Raw genomic sequence first — 15,027 nt, forward strand, 5'->3', positions numbered from 1 at the left:
TCTGGCAGTGAAGGAAGCTCCCTGATGTTCCCTCCTCCGTGCCCCACCCCCTGCTTGCTAAATGCAAATTGTTCTTTCTCCTGCAATCTCCTCTCCTTGATAGCTTGATGGCCCTGTTTACTGCTTGTATATAAATTGAGGTAAACCCACACTACTTGGTTAGGACAGACCAGTTTTACCTTTTTGCCTAGGCAGGGCTGTCTGGTCTGGAACGTGTGCTAGTGACATCCTATGGGGGCATTCGTAACCTTACATATCATTTTGCTATCATATGGCACCATGATATGATTGGCGAGTTATTAGTTTTCAAATGATACATCACCAGGCATATTCTGTACAAAGATTATTACAGGGGTGTGTAGGGCGTGAAGACAGGGGCTCTTAGAGGCTACCGAGGGCAGATCTGAGCACGGCAGTTGGGGCATTCCAGACAGATTTCCCAAGGGAGTATGGACCGGAGCCAGAGCCCATTAAATTCAGTAGGATTTTTTTTAATTCCCTTCAGCGAGTTTTGGATCAGGCCATTTGTTAAGACTGCTGCAGATAGGCGGGGCATGCAGGGGGTGGGGGGGTGGAGAGAGAAAAGAAGTTGAAGCTATCACAGTCCCCTAAGGAAGGAATGACCATCTCTGAAGCTTTCTGTAGGAATAAAGTGTAACGTGTAAATGGAAACTCCTCTTGCTATGGGCCGGCTCCGAAGTCCATTGAATGGAAAGATTCCCAGGTCCATATCCTCAAAGGTATTTAGGCACCTAACTCACATTGGTTTAAATTTAGGTTACGCACCTGAATACCTTTGGGGATCTGAGCTCGGGATCAGGTCCTATGGCCAAGCCTTAAGATTGACTAATACGTTCGTGTAGTGAACCTGAGACCCTTCAACAGGCCCTGCCTTTCGGGCAAGCCTGTTTGGCCGTAGCCCATGCTGGGCTAACGGGAGGCCCCTGAAATCACTCGTCGCTTTGGAAACTTTTGGCCTGTGTGTTCAGCCAGATTCCCAGAGCTGGGGAAATACCGTGCGCTGCTCAGGAAGTCAGCGGCAGCTTCTCCTGAGTGGCAGCGGAGGAGGGGTTAATCTCATCATGGCCGCTGTTTATTTGTCACTCTTTCCCAAGAATTATCCTCCTCCACCGCCGGCCCACCCCGATTCCTGCTAACGTATTGTTTAGGGTTGTTTTCGCTTTCATAAGCCATTATGCTCAAGAAGAATTAGGCTGATAAATCAGAAGAGACAGTTCTCCTAATAGAGTCACTACGTAATGGCCAGCAGCCTTTCTGTCAGCTTCCGGGATTGTCATTCGGCTGCTCGAAATTGCTTTGGGGAGCAAGATGGTAAAAAGACAAATACCGGCGTAGCGGGAACCGGTTCGAAAGCTAGAGATGGGCAGAGGAGTGTCAAAACCAGACTGACTGTGCACCAAGAAATATAATGAAAGCATTCATGATGCCCCTCCCCCCACCCACTGATATATTGTAGTTAACTGACGAGGGTAAGTCTGCCAGTGACCATATGAAGCCCACAGAGTGACAGAAGCCATTTGGGAGGCTGGGTGGCCTAGTGGATAGAATACAGCGTTGGGCCTCTGGAGACCTGGGTTCTATTCCCAGCTCTGCCACTGGTCTGATGAGTCACCTCACTGCTCTGTGCCTTAGTTTCCCCATCTGTGTAATGGGAATAACGACACTGACCTCATTTGTAAAGCCCTTTGAGATCCACTGATGAAAAGCACTAGATAAGAGGTAGCTATTGTTATGAATCAGCCCTGTGATATCATTCCTTTTCTAACTATTTACTGACCTGGATCAGGGACTGGGGTTTTTTGTTCCATGGTTGCACAGTGTCTAGCGTCTCATTCTTTACTGCTGCTCCTAAGTGCTAGGGCAGTATAAATAATAGTGTGATCATCACTAGACTTGGAAGGATTTGATTTTTATTGGTAAATGTTAATTTCACCAAACACCAACCAAAAAATATTTCCATCGCTAATCATTGAAATGTACAGACAGGCACAGTAAGCAAAATGCTGTTTGCGAATGTATTAGAGCTTGATTTAAGGAGATTTACTTTGTATATTTTGACACGTGATGATGACAATTTGTGTTTTAACAGTTATAAAGCTTTCACTTTTTGACTCTCAGCATCTCCTGTCATTAAATAATTGTCTCCCCGCCCCCAAGTAATTTCCCACAACTGTGAACATTTAAATAGATAAAAATGCTTAAAAATAACCATTGATATTGTCTGTCAAAATTTTTTTTAAATCAAAATTGAATTCTACTAATAAATGTACTGTTAACATTCTGCATGTGAGGACAGTCCGTGCATGGCACCATTTCATATCCAGGGTTCCCAGGAGTAAGGTCATTTTAAAATACAAACTAATGGTTGACTGGGGTCACAACCCAGCAAAGCGCTTAAGCACATGTGTAATGTTAAGCACACAAGTAATGCCACTGCGGTCAATGAGGCAAAGTCCCACATCATCACAGGTCTCTAGGAGTCTACTCCCACGGCTTTGAGGATCTTGGCCTACGTGTGTCACTGGCATGGGCTGGACATGGGTAGTACTCCAAACAGGGAAAGGATGCTGTCTGAGACATTGGTTTTCATTGTTAGCAAATGGAATTGCAGTAACCAAAGGAGAGCTTTTCAACCTTGCAGTTTCCCATCCAGCATCCTTGTCATGTAGCTTTCTAGGGCAGACAGGGGAAGAATTCAACGGACTGGTTTCAGTGGGATGGTTCCCATCAGCTTCAGCCAGCTTTGGACTCTGTGTATGAGCCATCGAGTCAGCTAGGGAACGAGACGTCCGAGCATACTCAGTGCCTTCCCCGCCACTGTCAGGGTGGGGATCAAGGTGAGGTTCATCCTGTAAGTCCCTGGGGGTGGGGATCAAGTTGCTAAATATAGCTTTGTGCAGCCAAACCAAGGGAGAAGCACCCATATGCCCCTGAATGTATAAATGGCCCCAGTTCCGCAAAGCACCTAAGCGTAGGAGCAGTAACCTTGGTGGTTAATGGGAACACCTAAAGCTTCCAGCTGCAAACCTGCTGCCCCTCAGCAGCATGGCTCTGGCTTTTGTCCCCAAACCATGTGGAGTGACTGTCTGCAGCAGCTTTGGCCAGGTTGGCGAGAACGTTTGTCTGGCAGCTGGCAGCGAGCGTGGAAGCAGGAAGAGCGTCGGGTATTTGAAGGCCATCCGAGAGGAGCCAGTTGTGATTTCCATGTTTCGGTAGATCTTTGGGTTCCCAGCTCTTAAACTCCCCCTCAGACACTGCATGTGGAAATGGAGAAATGGCCTCAGGGCGAGTCCCATAAAATATTCCATTTGATGCCCACAAATTCTTCCCCCACCCCCATACCTTACATGTCCCCAGTGTGGATATTCATTGTGGAATGGTACAACTCACTTGTAAGAGAGATGGGGGGCGGGTAACCTTCTTTCTGTTTTACCCACTAATTATGGTAATCATTTATGGTAATCATTTGCCAGTAATAAATACATTCTGGTGGTTGGGCTCAACAGCGATACGGAAATGAAAACATTCAGACTGCTTTGCCTTGCTTCGTTAAGGGCGAGGCCAAAGTGAAAGCCAAAAAAGGCCCCCTTTGAAAATGAGATTTGATCTCCTAAATTAGTTAGATGCTGTGATGTGACCACAGTAGCACCCAGATATCTTGCAAAATCTGGGCCTATCTCCATTACATTCCACGCAGAAGCTGCTGCTGATTTATGAATAGTAAGATTCGTCTCGGCATTGTAGGAGTGTGTCCACTTCATTTTCAGGGTCGATAAATACAGTTTTTGTCGGTTTATCTTGCAGACGAACAAAGCAGTGGCCAAGGGAGACTTCCACCAAGCAAGCTCCAGCTCCCGGCGAGCCCTCTTCTTGGCTGTGCTGTCAATCACGATTGGAACTGGCATCTATGTGGGGGTTGCTGTGGCTCTGATCGCCTACCTGTCCAAGAACAACCACTTGTGAGGCTCAGGAGAGAGGAAGAACCGCCCGTGCAGCTCTCTGCAGTGCAGAAAACCACAGCAGCTTGGACTGCAATTTTCCAAGGCACCCATGAGACACACGTGCTGGTGTTGGATACTGGAAAGACAGGAAAGTGGGTTGATGGTTTATGATGCACCAGTCCTGCATCTTTTCATCCTCCAACTCTTCTTTGTTTTACACAATACTGTGTTTACAAGAATCTAGTTCCTGCTGGTGAGCTAGAACTTTGCCCCCGCCCCTGGTTTGCCCCGGCTTGCTCGTTAATACGTTAGTCCACACTGCACTGAACTCTGCAGGAGCACACTCAGCCACTGGTTCTTAGAGGAGCGAGCCCTCAAAGGGGAAGTTTTTCCTTGGACAGTAGGACGCGTGTGCTGAACGGTGAGATTGAGGCCTCAGCATAGAACGGTGTTGCCTAATCTTCTTGCATTCAGTAGGCTGCCGTAAGAGGAAAAAAGAGAAAATGATTTTCCTTTCCTGCTTTTGGTTCATTTTCAAATGAAACTAATGGGGCGAGGCCGTGCATAGCGACAGCTAAGCACGAACACGCTCAGTGCACGGAACATGAGGTTCGTCTAGCATGGGCTCTGTTGTAAAATTAATCCTTCACGTCAGTCATGCTGCGTGGGTGACACTCCTGAGCCACGTACCGCAGTCAGGCAGCCTCCGCCTCCCTGCGGGGACAATGCAGCAGCTAAAGACGAGCAGCCCTTGGAAATATGTCCTGGGCACGCAGGGGACTAACAAAGGGAGAGAACACTTTGTAGCCCACCCTGGAGAGGACTCAGACAGAGAACAGCAAAGGAGGACACTCAGATTCCTACATCATGGCACCCCAGCTCATTCGTAGAAATCATTTTCTCACTGTGTGTCCCGCCAGACAGCTGGACGGGTGTACGGGAAAGGAACTAAGTGTTCTCCTCGTTTCACAAGAGGCTTATTTGCTTTCTGACACCCCCACCACCTTTTCTTTTTCAAATCTCGCATTCCTTTCCAGAGCGTGGGTTCATTGGCGAGAGATCTGTACATAATAATGTCGGAACATGGATCATTGCAAATGGCTGTTTTAATATTCACTCATTGGGGTTCTGTCAGCACCATTTATTTATCGAAGAAGGCCCGTGAGAATCATTTGTTCCAATTCTGTATTTCTTGTCTGGTTTCTCCCTTTGTTTTGGGAGGGAGGGGAGTTGGGGAGGAGTACAACCCCGTTCAGGACTAGTTTTCGGCTAGTTCTACAGTTCATTAAAACACGCAGCATTCAGCAGCTAGGGCAAGTGCTGGAGCTTTCTTTGGTCAGCTGCGGCTGCCAGGGCCCTGTAATGTGCAGGGGTAGCAGCCCAGGCTCTCTCAAGCCAGAGTTCATGCAATCAGGGAAGAAGATCTGATTCTGCACTGTAGACGGTGAAGGCCAAGATAATGCTCCCACTGCACCAGGCCCGAGGCATAAAGCAGTGTCTTCCTCGTCCTTTTTATCCACTGTGACAGCGGGGCGAAAAACAAAAGTGAGAGTGCAAGATAAGCGCACAGCCGTTTAGGCTATAGCTTCATTACACCCTGACCACATGGATTTTTCGAGTGTGCGGCAACACACACCCTAACGTGTAGGTGCAAAACCTTAACAGCCCCACCCCTGCGTGCTGTAAGGGACCGGGTGTGGCCCCTCTTGGGCAGGAAGGGTAGTTAGCAAGGGCAAGGTCAGAGGAAGAGGGTCCGAAAGTCTCGAAGTGGGTACAAGTGAGACTTGGCTTACACCTGGCCAAGCGAACGGCGTGACGGTGATGGAGCCCGGGCTTGGGCTCTCCCCCTCTAGCATTGTGCTGACACACAATACAGGTGTAGCGTTTGAACAGTGCATTCAGCCGTGCTACAAACCCTTGTGGGCGAGTCCCTTCCAGACGGGTGTCCCCGGGTGCTACGTGGTCCGTGAGCCAGTGTTAGCCCAGCACATCCATTAACGCTCCGCAAAGCGCTAAGGAGGGCGGGGATGCATGCACCCAGCTCAGAGCCCCAGCTCCGGCCCTACGTTCAGCTCAGTATTTGTAGCACTGGCCCATCCTTATTCGGGGGCCCACTTGCACCGCCAGCTCGGAGCACCCCAACACTCGGGATGTTCGGCTCAGGGTGGCAATTTTTGACCCACCAGGTGTTGGGTTTTTCAGCTGTGTGGCTCCTTGGTTCCCCTGGGTAGACAAAAGGGGCAGTGCTGGGGTTTGGCTTTGGAGTCAGCCTTGGTGATAAAGCCTGTTGCTGACGTTTTACACACAGGCAGTGATGGGGGGCAAGGCCCCCCTCCCCCCAAACGACAGCGAGCTCAACCCAGGCAGCAGGAGGCTCGTGCTGGTGGCAAAACACCCTTTCTGCAAGGGGGGGGGCTGCAGCCACTACACCCACAGGCTCTAGCAACCCCCCCACACACCCACCCACCCGCCCGCACCCCTGCCCCTGCCCCTGCCCCATGCCCAGCAGCTGCAGCTATCTCAGCGCAAGCTGTGCTCCCATGTCCTGGGCAGCGAGTCCTTCGGGACCAGTGCCCCCTTGGGGGCTCCCGTGAGGCGGCTGCCACCCCTGGGAGGGATGGAGAGGCAGAGACGCTCCAGTGATGGCCGCAAGGAGAGAGGACTGGAGAGGTGTCACCCTAGCGATGACATCATCCCTGGAGGGGGGGGGCTATAGAGCGCGTCTCACCTGCCCCCCCCCAGGCACTGTGGGGGTAGGGATGAGGGGAGCATTATTCCAGCTATTGGGGGGGTCATCTCTAGGTTATAGGGGGGGACAATAGGGGGCAGCCCCCCAGATGGTTGGGCAGGAACTTGGGCTGGGGGGATCATCCTCAGGTTAGGGTAGGGGAAAGGGACTGGTGGGGAGGTATCACGCTTGGCTAAGAGGGAACAGTGTGGGGGGGGAACATTCCCCTCCCCCAATAGGGCAGGGACTGGTGGGGTGTCACCTCCCCTCCCATGGGGGCACAGGAGATTCTCTCCCAGTAGCAGGACAGGAGGGGGTGGAAGAGTTGGGGGTGGTGGTCCGGGAGGAGAGCTCTCAGGTCTGCACCACCTCCCTGCTGCCTAGCAGGGGGAATCCCCGCATGGGGCAGGCTGGTGGGGGAGTCACACATTGGGGTCCTACCCCTTTCCTGGTGACCAAAGTGGGGTTTGCCACGTTTGTCCAGAGGGGGAGGGGTACAGAAGAGTCATCAGGGAGGGGTCTGTTGGTCCCTCCCTGGTGTGGAAGGAGGTGGTCTCCTCAGGGGAATCCCCATGGGGGCCATACGTGTGTGTTGTAGGGAAAGGCTGTTGGTCCCTCCCTTGGGAGGGGGTGTCAGTGTATCTCTGGGATAGATGGCCCCTTGCCCCAAGAATCACAGCGACATTCCGGTTACTCCTGATCCCAAAGGACCGGTCCCTTACCCCTGGCCAATTGCACGTTATGTCTCACACCAAACACAATGCTTCCAGCCAGACCTCTTGCAAACTGGAGATTTATTGAAAAGGAAAGCTATAGTACAATCCTATAGGAAACGATGTGAAGATGTATTAAATAGGAACAGGAAATGAGAGAGTTATTTACTAGGTTAAAGCAAGCAAACAGACACACGAATGAGTTACAGTCCTAGGATTCAAAAGGTAATATCAGCTTCTATAATCAGCAAGGGCTATTTGATCTTTAGGGCTAATCCAGGCTAAGCAGCTGGGGATCTCTTGCTTATGCCTAGAAACACCTTCCCGTCCCCCTGCACCCGCACTCCACACATAGTCCAAGAGATATAGACATGCTTAGTTCATTTTGTCTGGGGGTTTTAATCCCCCTCCTACCACATGCTCTGAGCTGCAAATTGAGTTGATGGAAGGAGTGCATTTCCCCGCCTCTTCATCACAGGGTGGGGCGCAGAACAGCAGCGAGAGTCTTTTGTTGCTGGTTTATCAATCCAGATATAGGGATTTTCCAGTTGTAAGATCCACCCAGAGCTCGTGTGACATCGAAGGGTCTCCAATTTTGGCAGTGCGTCACACGAAATAACTCTTCTGTGTGGCTGATTCATACAGTCCCAGAGGCTCGCAATACACCTGCTCAGATATTACACGACCGTATGGAACAGCTATTGCAAGTCAAATTAACCCAGGCAGCACTAAACAAGCATTCGGTAGAGGCTGATCACTACTCACTTCCTATCATCCTAATACCCACCCTAGCACTATTAACTCTTAGGGGAGCTGGCCAGACTCCAGCTATGCATCTGTCCATGTCCAGCTGGGACCTAGGGACCTTGCCGTGAGCTGGCACCTGGTCTGTCAGCATCACACAGGGAATGGAAGTTCTTCTCAAAAACAGTAATGGGGTTATGTGAAAGACACCACAGGATAGGGCATCTGCAGGATCTCACAGCAGAAGCCACTACCATTTGAGCAAGAAAAACAGCCCTTAGCACATTCATAGAATCATAGAATATCAGGGTTGGAAGAGACCTCAGGAGGTCATCTAGTCCGAACCCCCTGCTCAAAGCAGGACCAACACCAACTAAATCATCCCACCCTGGCCCCTGTCAAGCTGAGGCTTAAAAACCTCCAAGGATGGAGATTCCACCACCTTCCTAAGTAACCCATTCCAGTGCTTCACCACCCTCCTAGTGAAATAGTGTTTCCTAATATCCAACCTAGACCTCCCCCACCTCTGCAACTTGAGACCATTGCTTCTTGTTCTGTCATCTGCCACCATTGAGAACAGTCTAGATCCATCCTCTTTGGAACCCCCCTTCAGGTAGTTGAAGGCTGCTACCAAATCCCCCCTCACTCTTCTCTTCTGCAGACTAAACAATCCCAGTTCCCTCAGCCTCTCCTCGTAAATCATGTGCCCCAGCCCCCTGATAATTTTTGTTGCCCTCCGATGGACTCTCTCCAATTTGCCCACATCCTTTCTGTAGTGGCAGGCCCAAAACTGGACGCAATACTCTAGATGTGGCCTCACCCGTACCAAATAGAGGGAAATAATCACTTCCCTCTATCTGCTGGCAGTGCTCCTACTAATGCAGTCCAATATGCCGTCAGTCTTCTTGGCAACAAGGGCACACTGCTGACTCACAACCAGCTTCTCATCCACTGCAATCCCCAGGTCTTTTTCTGCAGAACTGCTGCTTAGCCAGTTGGCCCCCAGCCTGTAGCAGTGCCTGGGATTCTTCCTTCCTAAGTGCAGGACTCTGCACTTCTCCTTGTTGAACCTCATCAGATTTCTTTTGGCCCAATCCTCCAATTTGTCTAGGTCACTCTAGACCCTATCCCTACCCTCCAGCGTATGTACCTCACCCCCCAGCTTAGTGTCATACTCAAACTTGCTGAGGGTGCAATCCATCCCATCATCCAGATCATTAATGAAGATGTTGAACAAAACCGGCCCCAGGACCGACCCCTGGGGCACTCTGCTTGATACTAGCTGCCAACTAGACATTGAGCCGTTGCTCACTACCCAGTGAGCCCGATGATCTAGCCAGCTTTCTATCCACCTTATAGTCCACTCATCCAATCCATAGCTTTTTTAACTTGCTGGCAAGAATACTGTGGGAGACCATATCAAAACCTTTGCTAAAGTCAAGATATATCACATCCACCGCTTTCCCCATAGTCACAGACCCATTTATCTCATCAGAGAAGGCAATCAGGTTGGTCAGGTATGACTTGCCCTTGGTGAATCCATGTTGACTGTTCCTGATTACCTTCCTCTCCTCCAAATGCTTCTAAATGGATTCCTTGAGGACCTGCTCCAGGATTTTTCTGGGGACTGAGGTGCGGCTGACTGGTGTGTAGTTCCCTGGGTTCTCCTTCTTCTCTTTTTTTAAAGATGGGGACTATATTGGCCTTTTTCCAATCGTCTGGGACCTCTCTGATCGCGACGAGTTTTCAAAGCTAATGGCCAATGACTCTGCAATCACATCAGCCAACTCCCTCAGCACCCTCGGATGCATTAGATCTGGACCCATGGACTTGTGCATGTCCAGCTTTTCTAAATAGTCCTTAACCTGTTCTTTCACCACTGAGGGCTGCTCACTTCCTCCCCATACTGTGCTGCCCAGTGCAGCAATCTGGGAGCTGACCTTGTCTGTGAAGTTCGAGGCAAAAAAAGCATTGAGTACTTCAGCTTTTTCCTCATCATCTGTCACTAGGTTGCCTCCCCCATTCATTAAGGGTCCCACACTTTCCCTGACCTTTTTCTTGTTGCTAACATACCTGTAGAAACCCTTCTTGTTACCCTTCACATCCCTTGCTAGCAGCAACTCCAGTTGTGCTTTGGCCTTCCTGATTACACCCCTGCATGCTCGAGCAATATTTTTATACTCCTCCCGAGTCATCTGTCCAAGTTTCCGCTTCTTGCAAGCTTCCTTTTTGTGTTTAAGCTCACCGAAGATTTCTCTATTAAGCCAAGCTGGTTGCCTGCCATATTTGCTATTCTTTCTGCACATCGAGATGGTTTGTTCCTGCGTCCTCAATAAGATTTCTTTAAAATACAGCCAGTTCTCCTGGACTCCTTTCCCCCTCACATTCATGCCCCTATATACATAGCCTACCACTACAGTGGGACAAAGCCATATTGTGTTAGCCTGGGTCACACATGCAGAGAGCGAGTTGTGAATAGCTTCATGACTCATTGTCATTGTGGCAAGAGACTCCTCTATCATTGATATCATACTGAGAAAGAGAGGTGATCAGCGGGTTATCTCAAGTGCCTATACACAAATGCACGAAGCCTGGGAAACAAGCAGGGAGAACTGGAAGTCCTGGCAAAGTCAAGGAATTATGATGTGATTGGAATAACAGAGACTTGGTGGGATAACTCACATGACTGGAGCACTGTCATGGATGGATATAAGCTGTTCAGGAAGGACAGGCAGGGCAGAAAAGGTGGAGGAGTTGCACTGTATGTAAGAGAGCAGTATGGCTGCTCAGAGCTCAAGTATGAAACTGCAGAAAAACCTGAGCGTCTCTGGATTAAGTTTAGAAGTGTGAGCAACAAGGGTGATGTCGTGGTGGGAGTCTACTATAGACCACCGGACCAGGGGGATGAGGTCGACGAGGCTTTCTTCCAGCAACTTGCAGAAGTTACTAGATCGCATGCCCTGGTTCTCATGGGAGACTTCAATCACCCTGATATCTGCTGGGAGAGCAATACAGCGGTGCACAGACAATCCAGGAAGTTTTTGGAAAATGTAGGGGACAATTTCCTGGTGCAAGTGCTGGAGGAATCAACTAGGGGCAGAGCTCTTCTTGACCTGCTGCTCACAAACCGGGAAGAATTAGTAGGGGAAGCAAAAGTGGATGGGAACCTGGGAGGCAGTGACCATGAGATGGTCGAGTTCAGGATCCTGACACAAGGAAGAAAGGAAAGCAGCAGAATACGGACCCTGGACTTCAGAAAAGCAGACTTTGACTCCCTCAGGGAACTGATGGGCAGGATCCCCTGGGAGAATAACATGAAGGGGAAAGGAGTCCAGGAGAGCTGGCTGTATTTTAAAGAATCCTTATTGAGGTTACAGAGACATACCATCCCGATGTGTAGAAAGAATAGTAAATATGGCAGGCGACCAGCTTGGCTTAACAGTGAAATCCTTGCTGATCTTAAACACAAAAAAGAAGCTTACAAGAAGTGGAAGATTGGACAAATGACCAGGGATGAGTATAAAAATATTGCTCGGGCATGCAGGAGTGAAATCAGGAAGGCCAAATCACACTTGGAGTTGCAGCTAGCAAGAGATGTTAAGAGTAACAAGAAGGGTTTCTTCAGGTATGTTAGCGACAAGAAGAAAGCCAAGGAAAGTGTGGGCCCCTTACTGAATGAGGGAGGCAACCTAGTGACAGAGGATGTAGAAAAAGCTAATGTACTCAATGCTTTTTTTGCCTCTGTCTTCACGAACAAGGTGAGCTCCCAGACTACTGCACTGGGCAGCACAGCACGGGGAGGAGGTGACCAGCCCTCTGTGGAGAAAGAAGTGGTTCAGGACTATTTAGAAAAGCTGGACGAGCACAAGTCTATGGGGCCGGATGCGCTGCATCCGAGAGTGCTAAAGGAGTTGGCGGCTGTGATTGCAGAGCCATTGGCCATTATCTTTGAAAATTCATGGCGATCCAGGGAAGTCTCGGACGACTGGAAAAAGGCTAATGTAGTGCCCATCTTTAAAAAAGGGAAGAAGGAGGATCCTGGGAACTACAGGCCAGTCAGCCTCACCTCAGTCCCTGGAAAAATCATGGAGCAGGTCCTCAAGGAATCAATTCTGAAGCACTTAGAGCAGAGGAAAGTGATCAGGAACAGTCAGCATGGATTCACCAAGGGCAAGTCATGCCTGACTAATCTAATTGCCTTCTGTGATGAGATAACTGGCTCTGTGGATGAAGGGAAAGCAGTGGACATGTTGTTCCTTGACTTTAGCAAAGCTGTTGACACAGTCTCCCACAGTATTCTTGCCAGCAAGTTAAAGAAGTATGGGCTGGATGAATGCACTATAAGGTGGATAGAAAGCTGGCTAGATTGTTGGGCTCAACGTCGGGTAGTGATCAATGGCTCCATGTCTAGTTGGAAGCCAGTGTCAAGTGGAGTGCCCAAGGGTCGGTCCTGGGGCCGATTTTCTTCAATATCTTTATAAATGATCTGGAGGATGGTGTGGATTGCACCCTCAGCAAGTTTGCAGATGACACTAAACTGGGAGGAGAGGTAGATACACTGGAGGGTAGGGATAGGATACAGAGGGACCTAGATAAATTGGAGGATTGGGCCAAAAGAAATCTGATGAGGTTCAACAAGGACAAGTGCAGAGTCCTGCACTTAGGACGGAAGAATCCAATGCACCGCTACAGACTAGGGACCGAATGGCTAGGCAGCAGTTCTGCAGAAAAGGACCTAGGGGTTACAGTGGACGAGAAGCTGGATATGAGTCAGCAGTGTGCCCTTGTTGCCAAGAAGGCCAATGGCATTTTGGGATGTATAAGTAGGGGCATAGCGAGCAGATCGAGGGACGTGATCGTTCCCCTCTATTCGACATTGGTGAGGCCTCATCTGGAGTACTGTGTCCAGTTTTGGGCCCCACACTACAAGAAGGATGTGGAAAAATTGGAGAAAGTCCAGCGGAGGGCAACAAAAATGATTAGGGGACTGGAACACATGAGTTATGAGGAGAGGCTGAGGGAATTGGGGATGTTTAGTCTACGGAAGAGAAGAATGAGGGGGCATTTGATAGCTGCTTTCAGCTACCTGAAAGGGGCTTCCAAAGAGGATGGCTCTAGACTGTTCTCAGTGGTAGCAGATGACAGAACAAGGAGTAATGGTCTCAAGTTGCAGTGGGGGAGATTTAGGTTGGATATTAGGAAAAACTTTTTCACTAGGAGGGTGGTGAAACACTGGAATGCGTTACCCAGGGAGGTGGTGGAATCTCCTTCCTTAGAAGTTTTTAAGGTCAGGCTTGACAAAGCCCTGGCTGGGATGATTTAATTGGGGATCGGTCCTGCTTTGAGCAGGGGGTTGGACTAGATGACCTCCTGAGGTCCCTTCCAACCCTGATATTCTATGATTCTATGATTGATGGGGGTCAGACTAGTCATTATGTAACTACCTGAGCCACTGCTAGTTACTTTATGAGAATATTCATGAGCCTTAGAAGTTCCACAAAACTGTAGCCTGAATTAATAGCTGAAAATTCTTCGCTGTTTGCTTTCTGTCATTCATTATTAGTCTCCTGTTTAAGAAATGCCATGGGCCTGACATGACCAATCACACATGAATAATGAATAGCAAACAATCAAAGTGAGACCATTACAACCAACTCGAATTATGAAAACCAAGTTCAGACTAGCCAGCAAATACTGAACAAAGAACGATATAAAAACAAACGGGGACTGCTGTGCAAATAGAAACGTTCCTAGCTTGCCTTCAACAGAGCTAGGACCATTTACATGAGCTAAGGATCAGCTCCATTGTGTAAATGATCTGCAACAAACAAGCTTTACCTGGAGTGATGATGCAGCAACGTGGAGCAGCATGATTGCTCTCCCCATAGTACCAGCTTTTCCTAAACCTCATTGCATTTGTTCACCACCGAGCAAAAGCATCAAATGCACTGTCACTGTAAACTTCACCTGTGTGCATACATAGCCAGGACCACTGCAAACAGAACTCACTGAGAGACGCACAAATTGCCTACTACAGAAAAATATTGATAGCCCCTGAGTCAGCCAAGTTGCCTTCAGGCATCAGTGATCTGCCCCACGACTCCACACCAAGCAAAGACTGTCCCAATAATCATGCTGCGTACTGGTGAGCAGGAGATCTGGATTTTAATCGGGAGTGCTCCTAGTGGCTTGTCGTGTGGCTTAAACAATGCCATTTCATTCCCCAGCTGTGAGCCGGATCCGGCTAATGCTAATCTGCTTTAGAAGTGCACTGAGCCTAGAGCTAGGTGAAATTTTTTGGACAAAACTATTCACAAATTGGACACAAATAGTTTCAGCAATTCACAAGCCAGTTGGAGGCTAGGGGAGGGGTAGGAGATGTTGGTGCCACTGACGTCCCACAGCCCGCCTCCCGCCCCCCACATTTGTAACATTTAGCTTAGTGGTTAGGGCTCTCCCTTGGGGTGTGAAAGATCCTGAGTCACATCCCTGCTCTGGACCGGGACCAAAGCAGACTTTGTCAATTAACCAACAACTCCAAAACATTTCAGAGTTGGATTGACGCAAACTAACACTTTTCTTCAACTTCCAGCAAACAAACAAAAAACCGTTTATTGCCCCAGCTCTAGCTGAGAGAGAGCCTGGACTCATTAATACGTGTAAAGTACGTTGAGGAACTCGGGTGGCAGATGCTGCTGCAGAAGTGCCAAGTACTAGTATTATATGCAGACACGGCTAGCACCTGTACATGGTCCAGACCCGAGATACAGACCAGGAGTGGGCAAAATTATGAGTCTTATTCACAGAAGCCAGGGTTTTCCAATTCTAGTGCCAAGACACCAAGATCCCTTATTGTCATCAGCTTCCCCATCTCCTCCCT

At 49.1% G+C, this 15,027-nt stretch overlaps 1 protein-coding gene across 5 annotated transcripts in view; it reads left to right on the forward strand.

Moving 5' to 3' along the window:
* The window catches only part of SYNDIG1 (synapse differentiation inducing 1), a 101,617-nt gene extending 95,122 nt beyond the window's left edge, over positions 1 to 6,495 (forward strand). For 4 of the 5 annotated variants that reach the window (XM_037896358.2, XM_037896359.2, XM_037896360.2 and 1 more), the window contains exon 4: positions 3,826 to 6,405. In XM_037896358.2, coding sequence (XP_037752286.1) covers positions 3,826 to 3,984 — 159 coding nt within the window. In that variant the 3' untranslated portion in view covers positions 3,985 to 6,405. Of the gene's footprint in view, positions 1 to 3,825 lie in introns of all 5 variants that reach the window. The other variant, XM_037896356.2, reaches the window with a different exon arrangement.
* Positions 6,496 to 15,027: the final 8,532 nt, after the last annotated feature.

Source organism: Chelonia mydas, chromosome 3 (genome assembly GCF_015237465.2).
Source record: "Chelonia mydas isolate rCheMyd1 chromosome 3, rCheMyd1.pri.v2, whole genome shotgun sequence".
In the NCBI taxonomy this organism is placed as follows: domain Eukaryota; kingdom Metazoa; phylum Chordata; order Testudines; family Cheloniidae; genus Chelonia; species Chelonia mydas.